The sequence below is a fragment of the Dasypus novemcinctus genome, chromosome 21, assembly GCF_030445035.2.
Source record: "Dasypus novemcinctus isolate mDasNov1 chromosome 21, mDasNov1.1.hap2, whole genome shotgun sequence".
NCBI lineage: Eukaryota > Metazoa > Chordata > Mammalia > Cingulata > Dasypodidae > Dasypus > Dasypus novemcinctus.
The window spans coordinates 55,114,501-55,128,259 of record NC_080693.1 but is presented as its reverse complement, the minus strand read 5'-3'; the positions used below and the strand labels follow the sequence as shown (position 1 = coordinate 55,128,259).

Below are 13,759 nucleotides of genomic sequence, written 5' to 3'. Positions count from 1 at the left end.
CTCTGCCAAGGGGGCCAACATTTCCATCCTGAGCTGCTCTCTGGCCCTCCCCGCCTTTGTCCTCCCTCCCTCATCCTCTGCTGGCCCCTCTCCCATGCAGCCCCCCACCCCCTCCAGCCTCTGAGCCATCTCCTGGCTGGACCCCTTGCCCTGGGGTCTTGTTCCCTCCTCTCCCCTTCCTCGCACAGTGGGAGGCTCAGGGCTGCACATCTGGGCAGCTCCCAGCAGCTCCCACTGTACTGGCCCCTGGGGTCTGAGGGGCCTGGGGGCTCTAGAGGGAGGGGAGCAGGGGCTGGCAGCTGCTCACATCCCCTGCTCACCACGCCCCAAGGACTGCCCACACCTCCCTGTTCCAGGCTGAGTCAGCCCTACATCTGGAACCTCTACACATCTGGAAGAGCGGGTGCCTATGCAGGCAGCTCCACGTGGACAGCCGGCCCTCCCGCTCCAGCCCACCCCCGCCCATGCCAGCTGCGGGGGTCCGGCCCCTCCACCTCCACCCGGGCCACGTCCCGCTCACCCAGCAGGCGGGTGCCCCTCGCCCATGGGCCCCCGCCCCGGGAGCAGTCACAGCGGCCACCCGGTGCCCACCCTAGTGTGCGGGCAGAGTAGCACCGGCCTTGCGGGGCCGAGAGCCCAGGGCTGGGGGAGGCGGGGGAGGTGGGCGAGCCGGGCAGCAAGGAGGCAGCGGTGAGGCCGGGCAGGCAGAGGGAGTTTATCCTGGCGCCCGGCCCCGAAGCCAAACATCCTCCACTAACCTTGCAGACACATCAAAGCCTGGAGGGAAGGGGCCCTTCGGGAGAGGAAACCTGCAGTCCCTGGCAGCCGGGCAGCCTGGCTCCGGGCGCAGGACCACCCTGTCCCGCTCGGCAGCCCAGGTTCAGGTGGAACAGGGCACTCCTGGAGGAAGGTGGGCAGAGGGGGCATGTCCATCCCCTCCCCCACCCCGCTGGAGCTGCAGAGAAGGAAACTGAGCACGGAGAGAAGGGACAAGTCGCCTGGTGAGGGTGACGGAGCTGGCACAGGACTGAGCTCTGTCTCCTAGTGTAGCGCTGCCTCCTGAACTCGTCCCCAGCCCCCTCCCGCCGCCCCCTTCCCCAGGCAGGGGAGGCGGGTGGTGGGAGGGGGCTCACTTGGTCTGTGCCCCAGCCTTTCAGCCGCAGCCTGGGAAGAGGAGCGGGTGCTAAATTGTGGGGAGGAGGCCCTGCCTCCCTCGGCCTCCCTTGTTCAGCAAAGGACCCCTCCACGTGGACAGAGGGAGGGATGGCGAGGGCAGGGGAGCTTGGGGGCTGGAAAGAGAATGAAACAGGAAAACAGAAGTCGAAGTGGAGTCGGAAGGAGAAAACTGGGCTGTAAGCCATGGGCCTCTCTCCGGGGGAACGGCAGGGGCCGGAGGAGGAAGAGGGGCTGTGAGGCGCTAACAAGGGAGGGAGGAGGTGCTAACAGGGCCACTGGGGTGAGGTGGTCCTGGACCAGCCCCCCAAAGCCTGGCAGGGCCTGGAACCAAGGAAGCCAGGCAGTCGCGGGTGTTGAGTGGGGGCTCCCTCCTTGGCACGGGAGGCCAGCCCCAACTCTGGGCTGGGGTGGAGCGCACACACACGTGCATGTGTGTCCTCGCATGCACACGCAGGCAGACACACATGCGTGCATGCACACAACCGGAGCCAAGGCTGTCCTCAGCTGGGAGCCAGATGATGTGGCTGCTTAAAGGAACCGCGATTTGAGGAAGAATGCGTCTCTGCCCGCCCCACTTCCCCGCCCTCCTGCAGGCACTCACTCTTCTCCTCGACTCCTAGGTCCCTAAGGGTCCGCTTTAGGGATGTCCCAGGCTGTGCCTGCCCCCCACTTTAGACTGAGCCCCCAGGCCATTTAGTGGCCCTTCCTTCAATATGCCCAGCCTACAGTGGGGCTATTCCTTCCACTGGCCGCCCTGACCCCAGCTTCTTTGGGACTGGGAAATTCTTACCAGGTCTACCCGCAATCCCCAGAACACCTGGATGTGAGACAGAGGAACCCACAAGCAGGGTGCAGGCAAGTCCTCTTTCATGGAGCCAACAGGAACAGAGCTAGAAAGTGGGAGTCTCAGGGGGCACCCCAAGCTCCTTCTTCCCCTCTGGTTGTAGGGTGCCCTCGCAAAGAGTGAGCAGCGCGGGTGGGGGTGGGAGTGGGGCTACAGAGGGAGGGGCGGGGCAGCCTTGGGGGAATGCGCTCCAGAGGGAGGGGACCCGGCAGGGCTCTCCAAGCCCCTAGCCCTGGCCCTGGCTTAGCCTCCCCACCTCCAAAGCTCCTGAGGGCAACCTTCCACGATGCCCCAACACCCGCCGACTTTCCGCCACTCCATCCCTGGCCTGTGCCCCCAAACCTACACTTTGGAAGGATAATGACTCCCAAATGCCGTTTTTGTCTCCGCTAAGCTGCGGGAAAGGTGAGCATTAGTCGGGCTTCTCCAACTGCTCATTAGGATAATAAGCTCCTTGCACGGTTAATTGTCGGGAGGCATGCCCTCCCTCCGCCTTCCTGCCCACCAGTCGGCAGCTCAGACCCAGAGTCAACTACTGAAGTCGCCTCCTCCACCCCCAGGCCCATCACCCTGAGGACGAGGGAGCAGCCGGTGGGCTTTACTTCTCAAAGGCATGCTGGGAAGGCGACTCAGACCCTTGTCCTATGGCCAAGAATTCCCACTGTTGACCCAATCTGCATCCCACCTCCTCCTGGGCCTTGGAGACTGAGCCAGGCAAGGCCTGCAGCACCCCGTTAGGAGCGGCTGGATCCCCAGGGAACCGCCTTACTCGCTCGGGGTGTGGGCGCAAGCACAAGCATATGGGGAGGGGGCGTGGGGGGGATTCCCCACCCCCACAGCCAGTGGAGTTGGACAGCTCAGTCAGTCTGGAACCTGAGTCCGCTCCTGACAGAGAGCCCCCCTCCAAGGACTTTGAAAAGTCATTCCCTGTGCCCTTGGAGAAATCTGGCCCTGACCCCGGGAGGCCACTACCCACTTCAATTCAGTGACAACAAAGCCAGTGTTTACTTGGAATGAGGCACCATGGAGAAATGAAAGCTGAATCAGAACTAGTCCAGCCCCACAGGCTGGGGGACCCTTAGCGTGTGTGCACACACACCCTTCAAGGGAGCACGGCCAAGCTGTCGGGGAGGCCCAGAGAAAGGCTGGGTGGGGGGTGAGCAGGGAGGGGAGAACCACTGCTCGCAGGAAGATCTAAGTCCAGGAAGGCTTTCTGGAGGAGGTGGTGTTTGAGCTGAGCCCTGAAAGATGGGTAAGAATTTGTTCGGTTTCAGGAGTCTGAAGAAGGGTGTTCTAGGAGCGGTAACTGCCCAAGCACAGGAAGAGATGGAAGCAGAAAGGGCGGGGGTGTGGTGGGAGAACATCATGGGGAGGAGGGGGAGCGCGCTGGGGGAGCAGGGCTGGGCTGCGAAGGGCCCTGAAAGTCCGCCTGAGGGTGGAGGTTACGCATTTGGAAGTGGGGAGGCTGGGAAAGAGATCCCAGCCCTGAGCCATCACCAGAATCCACGTCCCCCAGATGGGCGTGGGGAAGGGGGCCTGGGCAGAGTGGAACCCAGCGCCTGGCCCCCTGGGCTGGGCTGAGCCGGGCTGGACTAGGGCTCCCCGGGGAGCCTAAGCCCCGGGTCTTCTCCCACTTTTGAGATGTGTACCTTCTGAGGCTGCGCTGGGGGTGGGCCCACGGACCCACGGGGCTCTGGAGCTGGCTCTGCCCCTAACGTTGAGTGTGGCCTGGCTTTCCCGCCCCGCTGGGTGCCAGCTGCCTTCTCTGAGGAGGCGGCGCTGGACAACTGACCTCCAGCCCTTCCAGCTGGGCCCCTGTGGGCTGCACAATCCGTTCTTTCTTTGATGAATGTGCCCGGGGAGGGTGGCAAGTGGGTATGAAGACATTTCAACTTTGCTGCTCTTGGGAAACCCTAGATGGAATTCGGCCTGGAATGTGGAGGGACCCGCTGATGACACGAGGTCCTGGGATGTCCCTGTCCCCGCGTCCTGCATGCCTGCGGCACACGTGCGTGCATAAGCTTCCCTGCCACTGCCAGATTAAGTGCTGCACAGAAGACGCTGCCCCTCTCCAGGACTCCCCTTCCTCTAGAGAGAAAAGCCCCCATCTCTGCTCAGTCTAGGCCTCCTTTGGGTCCCCACCCCCACCTTACCTCACCCACCAAGAATCCTGGGTCTCTGGGGTTATGGTGGACCAGGACAACAGGGCCTGGAATTCTTGGCCTGAGCTGGGACCGCCCACCTCTAGGCCCCTCACCCCCTCCCCATCTGCAGAAGGAAGCATAGAAGGTAGTTCGGATCATAAAAAAAAACACCTCGGGACCCAAAGGCACGTTCCAGGGGTCCTTTGGACTCTGCCCCGCAAGCTAAGTGCTGGGCACCTCACTTTCTCCACTGAGAAGACATAGGTGGGAGGAGGAGGGAGTGGAGCAGCCGGTCTCAAATGTCTGTTTCTATGGCATTTTAGAGACCTGGGTAACAAATGAAAATACAGGACACCCAGTTAAATTTGAATTTCAGATAAACAATAAATAAATTTTTAGCATTACGTATGTCCTAAATGTTGCAAGGGACATATTTTACTAAAAAACAAAACAAAACAAAACACGTTGTTTATCTGGAATTCAAACTGGACACCCTGTATTTTGTCTGGCAACCCTAGATCTGGTCTAGAAGGATGCCAGCACGGGGCGGGGGGGGGGGGGGCGATGCCAGCCTCCTCTCCCTCTTCCTGCCCCAGGATCCTGGTCCCTTCGCCTCCTCAGCCCTTCCAGCCTCCCACATCTGCCCCTCAAGCTCCCCCAAAGCCCCTCATTTCACTCCCCAGGATACCCCCCACCCCTAAGCTCACCCATTCTCCTCTCCCCCAAGGACCATACCTCTAGAGGGTCTCGGGCTGGGGCAGGAGGGCAAGGGGTTTGGGGGACCTGCCCGGCCATGGGTGCTGCTTCAGTGTGGCCCGGGCTGCAGCCGGAGGGCCCTGGGGTCCAGGTCAGCAAGGACCCCACTACAGAGGCCGAGGCCTGGGTGCTGCAGGGAGGAGCCCAGGCTCTCCCTGGACTAGGTCCCCCTTGCAGAGGGGCAGGCTGGGTCCAGGGCCAACTCAAGGGGAGGGGGTAGAGATGCCCCCACCCCCCATTCCTGTCTCCAAGCCCAGAGCCACCAATGAAGGGGCTTGAGGGCAGTGACAGGGAAGACAGAGGGGACTCTCTGGGGCGGGACCCCATTTCCAGTCAGTTATGATCAGGAGACTGGAATCATCTGTCCTTAAGGGAGACCAGGAGAAACAGAGACAAGGAGGGAGAGAGGAGCAGAGAGGCCAGGGGGTCCCAGACCTGGACCCCGAGACCTGGAGGAAACCAGAGACAAGGGAAACGGAAACCCAGCTGGACAGAGAAACAGACTCCTGGACTGAAGGAGATGGAGGCTAAAAGAAAGAGGAGACACGGACAGGAGAACAGAAGGGCTGGGGAAAACGGAGAGAAACACGGAGAGGTTAAAAACAAGGCAGAGGAAATTTCTAGGAGAGAGGAAGAGAAAGCAGTGAGAGACCGAAAACAATGGCCCAGATAAAGAGGGCTGTCCTCTCCCAGAAGTCCGGGATAAGTCAGACGTGGCAGGACATGGCAGGAGACGCCTAACAACCTAAGAACGGAGCCTGTCGTGGCGCTTCCCCTCCCCACAGGCCAGGCAGCAGCACCCACCCTCCAGCCCATTTTGTCCCTTCCAGAGTCCGGGGTCCAGGCTCCATCTCTCCATCTCCGGCCGGCTCTCCGCGCATCTCATCCGCGTCTGAGCATCCGGTTACCGCCCTGCGCCTAGCACCCACCAGGACTCTCACCCCACGCACCAGCCAGCTCCCCGCTGGAGGAGCTCGGGGACACCCAGCCCCAGGTCCCAGCCCCCACTACTGGCTCCTGGGGGAATCCCGCGCTGGGCGATGCCGCCACCTGCCGGCCGGATCGGGTAAGCACAGCCGCTCGAGGGCCGCGGCCGCCGGGGAGCCGCCATCCCGCCTTCCCAGCAGGGACCGCCTCTGCGGGGCTTTCCAGGAATCAGGGTGGGCCTTTCGGCCTGCGCCCCGGCCGCGGACCCGGGCAGCGAGGCTGAGTCTTTAATTCCTCACTAGTCGAATGGAGGATTTCAAGAGGGAAGGAAGGGACACGAATGTCCGAAGCTGTGTCCGTGGTCAGCCTTCCCGGAAGCCTTAGAGCACCTCGAAGTCAGCCAGGCCGCGCCCCCTTCCCCACACACGTCCCTTCACGACCCACCCCCGGGCCTTCCCCCCCCCATTAGTCCAGGTGGGGAGGGCCTCCCGGCGGTCCTGCTCCCTGGCTGCGTGCGCTCCCATTCCCCCAGGCGCAGCACCCTTCCTTTAGTGCCCCTGAGGGGTGGGCGTGCGGCTGCGCAAGGAGCAGCTCGACAGTCTGAGACTGACCCCACCGTCTTATCACTCTCTTCTACCTCCCTGCCTGCCCTCGCCTCCCAGTTCCTGCCCCAGCCCGGCCGTCCTAGGTGTGCACGCTCCGCCCCCATCCCGAGGCGGCGCGGGAGGTGGAGAGACGGGGAGAGGTCGCGGCCGCCCCTCCCTTCCTCTCCTGCACACGGAAGCTCGGTGGCCCCCGAGCCGGGATGTCGGACGCTTGGGTTCCTGGCCTGGCACCCACCCTGCTGTTCAGCCTCCTGGTGGGCCCCCAGCAGGTGAGCACTTGACAAGTAAGGTTTTGGGCTTTTCGGGCCCTACTCTTTTGGGTCAGTGGCCTGCGTGCTGGAGCGGGCCACCACCTTCCATTGTTAGGACTTCCTCGTGACCACACGCTATTATCAGCTCCCTGGCTCCTTCCTGCCCTGGAGGTGGAGGTGAGGGTAGAGGAAGCCCTGAGAAGGCCGGCGTTCCTTCCACCCCCGGGGACTGGGGAGCGGGCCTGGCCCCACCCACCACCCCCTGATCACCCAGCCCCTCTCTGTGGATGAGGACTTTGACCCCACATCAGTCTTGGCTTCTTTCCTGCCCCTTCCAGCCTGCGGCAGAAAGCCAGGCCAGAATCTGGAGGCCTTGGCCAGCCGTCTCGGCACCTCTGTCCCTTCAGTGCTGGGTGACCTTGGGAAAGTCCCGACCCTCTCTGGGACTTGGTTTCTCTGCTCCTGCCCTGGAAGAGAGGAGGCGGCCTTACTCCTTCTAGGACCGTGGATGGGAGTCCAGCCTGGGGAAGGATTTCATCTGGTGCCCGACCCCAAGGCTTGGGTACCCTCTGAAATCTGTGGCCCTCACATCCAAAATCTAACAGTGATGGGGACTAATGTCCAGTCCTGGGATAGGACATTATCCTGGAAACTGAAGATGTGTTTAGGACACTGTATGATTTTTTAAAAAGATTTTATTCCCTCCCCCCCACCCATTGTTTTTGCACTTGCTGTCTTCTCTCTGTGTCCATTTGCTGTGTGCTCTCTGTGTCTGCTCGTCTTCTCTTTAGGAGGCACCAGGAAACGAACCTGGGACCTCGGATGCAGGGCCCTCAATTGCTTGAGCCACCTCAGCTCCCTGCTTTGTTGTGTCTTTCATTGTCTTTCCTTTTTGTGTCTCCTTGTTTGCATCATCTTGTTGCGTCAGCTCGCTGCTCCTGCCATCGTGCCACCCTGCTGTCTTGCTTGTCTTTTCCAGGAGGCACTGGAAACTGAACCCCGGACCTCCCTTGTGGTAGGCGGGAGTTCAACTGCGTGAGGCACATCCACTTCCCTAGAACACTGTTTTTCAACCGACTTCTGTTTAAGAATCTGCAGGAAGTCCCGAGCTGCCCCCCAGCCCTGGACATGTACATCTAACCTTGCTCTGATCTGACCCCAGGTTATAAGGCCTCCTGCTCCAGAATGCCTGGCATTTGTTCCCAGTTCCTAGGCGACGCGTGAGGCTTGGCTGGGTGATTCCTCCCCACAGCCTCCGGGGAGTAGGCGTAAATGCCCCCAGTTCACACTGATAAAACTCAAGCTCTGGACCATCCCAAACAAGACCAGCCCTGGTTAAAACGCGAGAAGAGCTTCTCCCTCTCCCGAGCAGAAAAACTCAGGACTGATTTATTAAACCTGTTCATTACCCACCCCTCCCTGGTTGGGGGCTGGGAGAGGGAGGAGGGGCAGGGGCTGGGTTCTGAGGTGGGGGTGCCTCTGAATGCCTGGTCTCCTCAGTTTGCCCCAGTTCTGCAGTCACCCCTGTGTGCTGTGTGACAAGGAGACTCCCACCCTCTCTGAACCCACAGGGGTTCACTCCTGTTGGGTGTTGGGCCCCAAGGCTTATGAGAAGAAAGCACTCAGCCAGTGACTGAGGGTGGAAAAGGGGGAGCACCTCCACCATTATCGAGGCTCTCATTGGTACTCTTATTTTTACTGTGATTAACAATTGAAATGCTCTTTTAATTACTTTAAGTAAAGATGACAAGAGAACAGTGGCCTCACTCAAGCTGGCTTCCTACAGTCGGCTCCTGATTGTTGTCTCTGGAGTCTGGGGTAAAGTAACAGGAGTCACCTCCACCTCATCATCGTCCCCAGTCCCCATTGCCCATGTGCTGGGGACCCACGGCTACCTCCCTCCCCGCTATCTGGGAGCATCCAAGAGCAAATGAAACTAGGTGATCAGTGAATGCCCTTTCATTCACTCTGCAAGTATTTTATTGAGTGTCAGCATTCCACCGTGATGCAACAGACAAAAATCCCCATCCTCCTGGAATTTCCATTCCACTGGAGAGACAGTCAATTAACGAAATAAAGCAAAACATTTAGCAAGTTAGATGGTGCGAAGACCTATGGAGATAGAGTGGCTGTCATCTAACAGGTGGTCAGAGAAGGACGTACCTGGGGCAAGGACGAGCCAAGCAGAGGCTGTGCCCATAACTTCCATGGGTCTAGTTAAGTTCTGTGATGTGGGAAGCGGATGTGGCTCAACTGATAGAGTGTCCGCCTACCATATGGGAGGTCCAGGGTTCAAACCCAGGGCCTCCTGACCCATGTGGTGAGCTGGCCCACGTGCAGGACTGCCATGTACAAGGAGTGCCATGCCACTCAGGGCTATCCCCTGCGTAAGGGAGCCCCATGCGCAAGGAGTGTGCTCTGCATTGAGCTGCCCCACACGAAAAAAGCGCAGCCTACCCAGGAGTGGCACCACACACACACACACAGCTGACGCAACAAAGAGACACAGATTCCCAGTGCCACCGAGAAGTCAAGTGGATGCAGAAGAACACACAGTGAATGGACACAGAGAGACAACAGAGGAGGGGAAGGAGAGAGAAATTAAAAAAAAAAAAAGTTCTGTGACGAGGGCCTGGAGGCCCTGCAGGCCCTGCAGACCAGTCAGAAGAGCAGGGTCTGGGGGCTTTGCAGAGCAAGGAAGCCTGGGCAGGGAACTGCAGGGTGAGTGGGGGTCCCACAGACCCTCGAGGCGTCGGGAAGGTCGAGTGTTCTCGCCTGTGTTGAGTGGCTAGGGGGCGGGGCATGGAAAGAGGAAGATGGGCGGGAAGGGCGGTCTGGAGGGGACTCCTGCAGACTTGGGGACGAGTGAGGGTGGTGTGGCCGGTCAGGAGTCCACCGGGGCAGCCTGTGCCGGCCGGGGCTGGTTGGGTGTCAGCCGTGCCTCCTGGCGCCTGGGAACCTGGGGGGGAGGTCCGGAGCAGGCTTGGGGGGAGGCGCTGAGTCGTTGGGGACCTGCTGACCAGGAGGTACCTGTGCAACGTCTGGGTGGGGACAGCCCCCCAGTTATGACCCCTGACCTCTGCCTCTTCTTCCACAGGTGTCAGCCAAATGTCTCTTGTAAGTTCAGAATTGTGGTGTAACTTCCAATCTGGGGAGGGGGAGGGCCAAGCCAGATCACACCCTCGCCTGCCTTGGTGGAAGCAGGGGCCCCTCCTCCATCATCCTCACCCACTCCCACTCTGGCTGGAAACTGTCCCCCCAGTCCTGCACCCACAGGAGACTGCGCTCCACCTCCCCATGGAGTTTCACCCTTGGGGGCAGGTCCGAAGTCTAATCCCGCCCGAGCCTTCCTACAGCAGTCTCAGGCCCCCTCTCTGAGAGACCCCTGGGGAAGGAGAGTGGGCAAGCCAAGGCGCCTGGGCGCCAGGAGGAGGGGCTGGTGCGAGGGGTGGGGGGAGAGGGGCAGACCCTTTCTGGGGAGAAAGGAAGAATGTTTCCACCAAGTGAGGGCGGCAGCCCTGGAGACGAGCGCCCTCCCCTCCCCCTTACTGCACGGGTGCTTCCAAGGACTCCTGCGTCTTCCAGGTGGTTCCTGGGCGCTCTGCACTGCCCCCCTTTCCTGTACCTCCCTGGGGTTGAATGAGCGATGGCTTCACGCCCACACAGTCCCCACGCCTGCCTGGGGAAGTCCACGGGACATTCGCTCTCCCCGTTTTAGAGATGAGGGGTGAGGCCCAGTAAGGAGCAGTAACTTGTCTGAGTGCACGAGGTGAGTGGCCTCAGGTTCCTCCCACTGAGGTCAGAGGGGTCCCCCCTTGCCCCCACCCTGCTGGGGTGTGCTCTGGGTGTGTGGGTGTGTTTTGGGGGGCTGGATCCCTCTGCCTCACCGCCTCGGTGCCAACAGCCCCTCCCTGCCCCTGACTCTTGCCGCCCCCCAGCCCCTGCCCTGAGGGATTCAAGTGCTGTGGTAACACCTGCTGCCAAGAGTACCAGCTCTTCTCCGGGCCCTTCAGGTGAGCGCAGGGCCAGCTTCGGTGGGCACATCCACGCAAGGGCCTGGTCCTCGCGGGACGGGGCTGGACTGCTGCCAAGTGGGCGGGTGCTGGTCAAAGGAGGGAGGGAGGGAGATGGTCTCGAGCCTTGGGTGACACTACTGGTCCCCCCCCCCCAGGATCTTCATCATCATCTTCCTCGTCCTCCTGCCCCTCCTGTGCATCTGTGGCCTGGCTAAGTACTTCTTTCGCAAGTGCAGAAAGCCGGAGCAGAACCCCCCGACAGACCCCAATGAGCCCCTCGAAATGCCCTCCACTGCTCCCCCAGAGATGCCCAGGGCGCCCATCTCTGAGCCCCCGCCCCCCTACAGCGAGGTGGGTGTCCCTGGCCCCATCCCCACTCTCTGCTCCTTGGCTGGCCATGCTCACCCACTGGCCAGGATTTTTGAGTCCAGGGGTGGGGGAGCCTCCTTTCTCCCGGCCTCTGCACTCCGGGGAGGGCTGTGCAACAGGCACTGGCTGCCCCGTCCCTGTAAACATGCCGGCGCCGGGACGTGGGCAGCGGTGGCAGGGCTGGCCCTACGAAACCTCTGAAGCTCCCTTTCCCTGCAGATCATCCTGAAGCCAGTCCCGAGCCTGCCCCCCATGGAGCCGCCCCCTCCCTACAGCGTCATGCCTGAAGAGTGTCCTGGGGCCCTCAGGGGCATCGACAACCCAGCCTTCTGAGCCTCCCGCGTGACTCCTGCACCGAGCCAGGGCCTCCTGGGACCGGAACGCCCCTGCCCGTCCAGCCACGTCTCTGTCATTGCTGGACTTAACTTATTGCTTCTCCTGCCCCCGTTCAGCCCCAACTGCCTCTCTCGTCCCCTGTGTCACCCGCCGAGGTACAGGCTGCCAGGGGGAAATACCACCAATTGGAGGTGCCCCGCAAGGACTGGGCTTCCCCGAGGGGTGGAGAGACCCCGTTTCTGGAGGCATACAAATCTTGACGGAACAGCCAGTCCTGAGGCGACCTATGGAGAGCGCTTCTGCACCGGTGGCAGCTGGGACTGGAGGAGCTCTGAGCCACCTTCCAACTGGACTCGACTAGCCATTGTACCCCTCTGCCCAGCACATGCCCAAAACCCGTCCGCACTAAATCTAGCTGATCGTTGCCGAGAGTCTGCCTCTGTCTGTGTGGGGAGGTGAGCGCAGGCGCTGTCGGGTGTTTGTGAGAGAAAGGGGCGTCACTGCCCCTGAATTCCCACCATCCATGTGTTTGTCCATCAGGGATCCTTGGTCGGCACCTGGGAGGACAGTTCCTTCATAGGCCACCCCTGGGGAGACGCTCTTTGCAGAGGCTTTGGCCTCTGTTCCCTGAGGCTGGTGGGCGCTAAAGAGCCTGGAGAGGGAGCTGGGAATGGGGTGGGAATGGGCTGGGGGTGGCCATCCTGAGGGCTCTCCGATCCCGTCCTCCCACTGCCTGCCCACAAGACCTGGAACTGGGCTCTCTGGGTTCTCACACCTTGAGTTGGGTGAGACGCTGGGGAGTCTGGGGGAGCCAGGAAGAGGTAGAAATAGGCTAGGAATCACCTGCTGGAGGAGGTGAGAGGTGGGGAGGAGGCCGAGGAGAGGGAGTAGGTGAGGCTGGACACCTGAGGGTAGGGCCTCTGGGGACCTTGACCAGCCCCACCCTGGAATCTCCTGGAGGGAGGAGAGGAGATGGCACATCCATCCTTCCAGTCTGTGCAGGTTCTGGGGCGCTGCCACCTCAGCCCCACCTGCGGGCGTTGACCCCAAGGAAAGAAGCACGCAGTCTTGCCACACGGAAGAGTCTTTGCTGGCCACTACCCCCACGGGGCAGGGCATGGGGCTGGGGGCCTGGCGTGGGTCAGGTAGGGTGAGGAGACCCCTGTGCCAGTGTCTGCCCTCAGCCCTGCTTGGGAGCCTCAGGCTGAGTTGGGCCCCTCCACCCTGAGCCTTGCCTTTGCGCTGCTCCCCTGCAGTGAATGCCCGGAAGCTCCTGGGAGGACTGGAGGTAGAACTGGCCCTGGTGGCTGTGCCTCCTCCAGGGTCCTCCTGATAACATGCATCCTTGGGGTATCAGGACCGCAGGGATGGGGAGATGGCACAGCCAGCCCCGAAGATGCCAAGAGGAGGGGCTGTCCGGGTGGAGGTTCTTGGTGGAAACAGGGCTCCAGAGGGCAGGGGGAAAGGGGCAAGCATGGGAATGCCCACCCCTATGTCTTCCACAGCCCAGGAGGCCTAGGTGCTCCCCTCAGGGCACACGGCTGCCAGGACAGCAAGTGCCCACCCTAGAGGTCACCACAGGTACGGGACCGTCACCTTGGGTGGCTCTGCCAGGCATAGCGCATACCCTGCAACCCACCTGTGAGCTCCTCGGGTGCCCCTCTGCCTTCTGAGCCTGCTCCCTTATCCAGGCTCTGCGGTCCCAGCACCTAAGGGCACTCCATGCCCACTAGTTTGGGGGATCTTCACAGATTGGGGAGGTGGTAGGAAACCTGAGTCACAAAAGGGTCCCCTGAGGGGCATAGGCATCTTTGCCAATCTCCCCAAGTCCTGAATATCCTTTCCCACCCAATCCCTCCTCTCTGAGGAGCCCATATTGAGACTCTCATGCTATAAACTCTTTGAGGTCATTCCCCTGCCCCCCCCCCATATTGGAGCATCGCCGAGGCAGGGCCTGTGTCTCCCTCCTCAGACTGGGTGCCCTTCTATCTCCTTTAAGTCTGGTCAAATGTGAGTTTTGTTGTCTCTCTGCTAGATGGACCCCTCTCCAGAGCAGAGTTTCAGCCTTCTTCCCACACAGGTGTGATGGTGAGTGAATTGGACCCACCTTTGACTGTGTCCACTCTGCCCGGCCAAGGGAAGCCAAGAATGGTGTGGGGAAGCAGACATGGCTCAACTGGTAGAGTGTCCATCTACTGTAGGGAAAGTCAAGGGTTCGACCCCCAGGACCTCCTGACCCTAATGGTAAGCTGGCCATGAGCAATGCTGCCACATGCAAGGAGTGCTGTACCACGCAGGGTTGCCCCCACGTAGGGGTGCCCCATGCACAAGGAGT

The 13,759-nt window shown here is 61.0% G+C and overlaps 1 protein-coding gene across 1 annotated transcript; it reads left to right on the top strand.

Annotated features, from left to right (window-relative positions):
• The first annotated feature begins 6,572 nt into the window (after window positions 1-6,572).
• Window positions 6,573-11,848, top strand: TMEM92 (transmembrane protein 92). The gene is made up of 5 exons (XM_004446564.5): window positions 6,573-6,721; window positions 9,801-9,820; window positions 10,642-10,716; window positions 10,875-11,070; window positions 11,308-11,848. The coding sequence occupies exons 1-5, from the start codon at window positions 6,653-6,655 to the stop codon at window positions 11,419-11,421; spliced, it is 474 nt and encodes a 157-aa protein (XP_004446621.1). The 5' UTR covers window positions 6,573-6,652; the 3' UTR covers window positions 11,422-11,848.
• Window positions 11,849-13,759: the final 1,911 nt, after the last annotated feature.

What these genes read in the sequence shown, in the direction of transcription:
- TMEM92 (XM_004446564.5), top strand. Translation starts at nt 6,653, where the DNA reads ATGTCGGACGCTTGGGTTCCTGGCCTGGCACCCACCCTGCTGTTCAGC. An exon ending in GTGTCAGCCAAATGTCTCTT is followed by an intron (nt 9,821 to 10,641) that starts GTAAGTTCAGAA and finishes GCCGCCCCCCAG; the next exon opens with CCCCTGCCCTGAGGGATTCA. An exon ending in CCCCGCCCCCCTACAGCGAG is followed by an intron (nt 11,071 to 11,307) that starts GTGGGTGTCCCT and finishes CTTTCCCTGCAG; the next exon opens with ATCATCCTGAAGCCAGTCCC.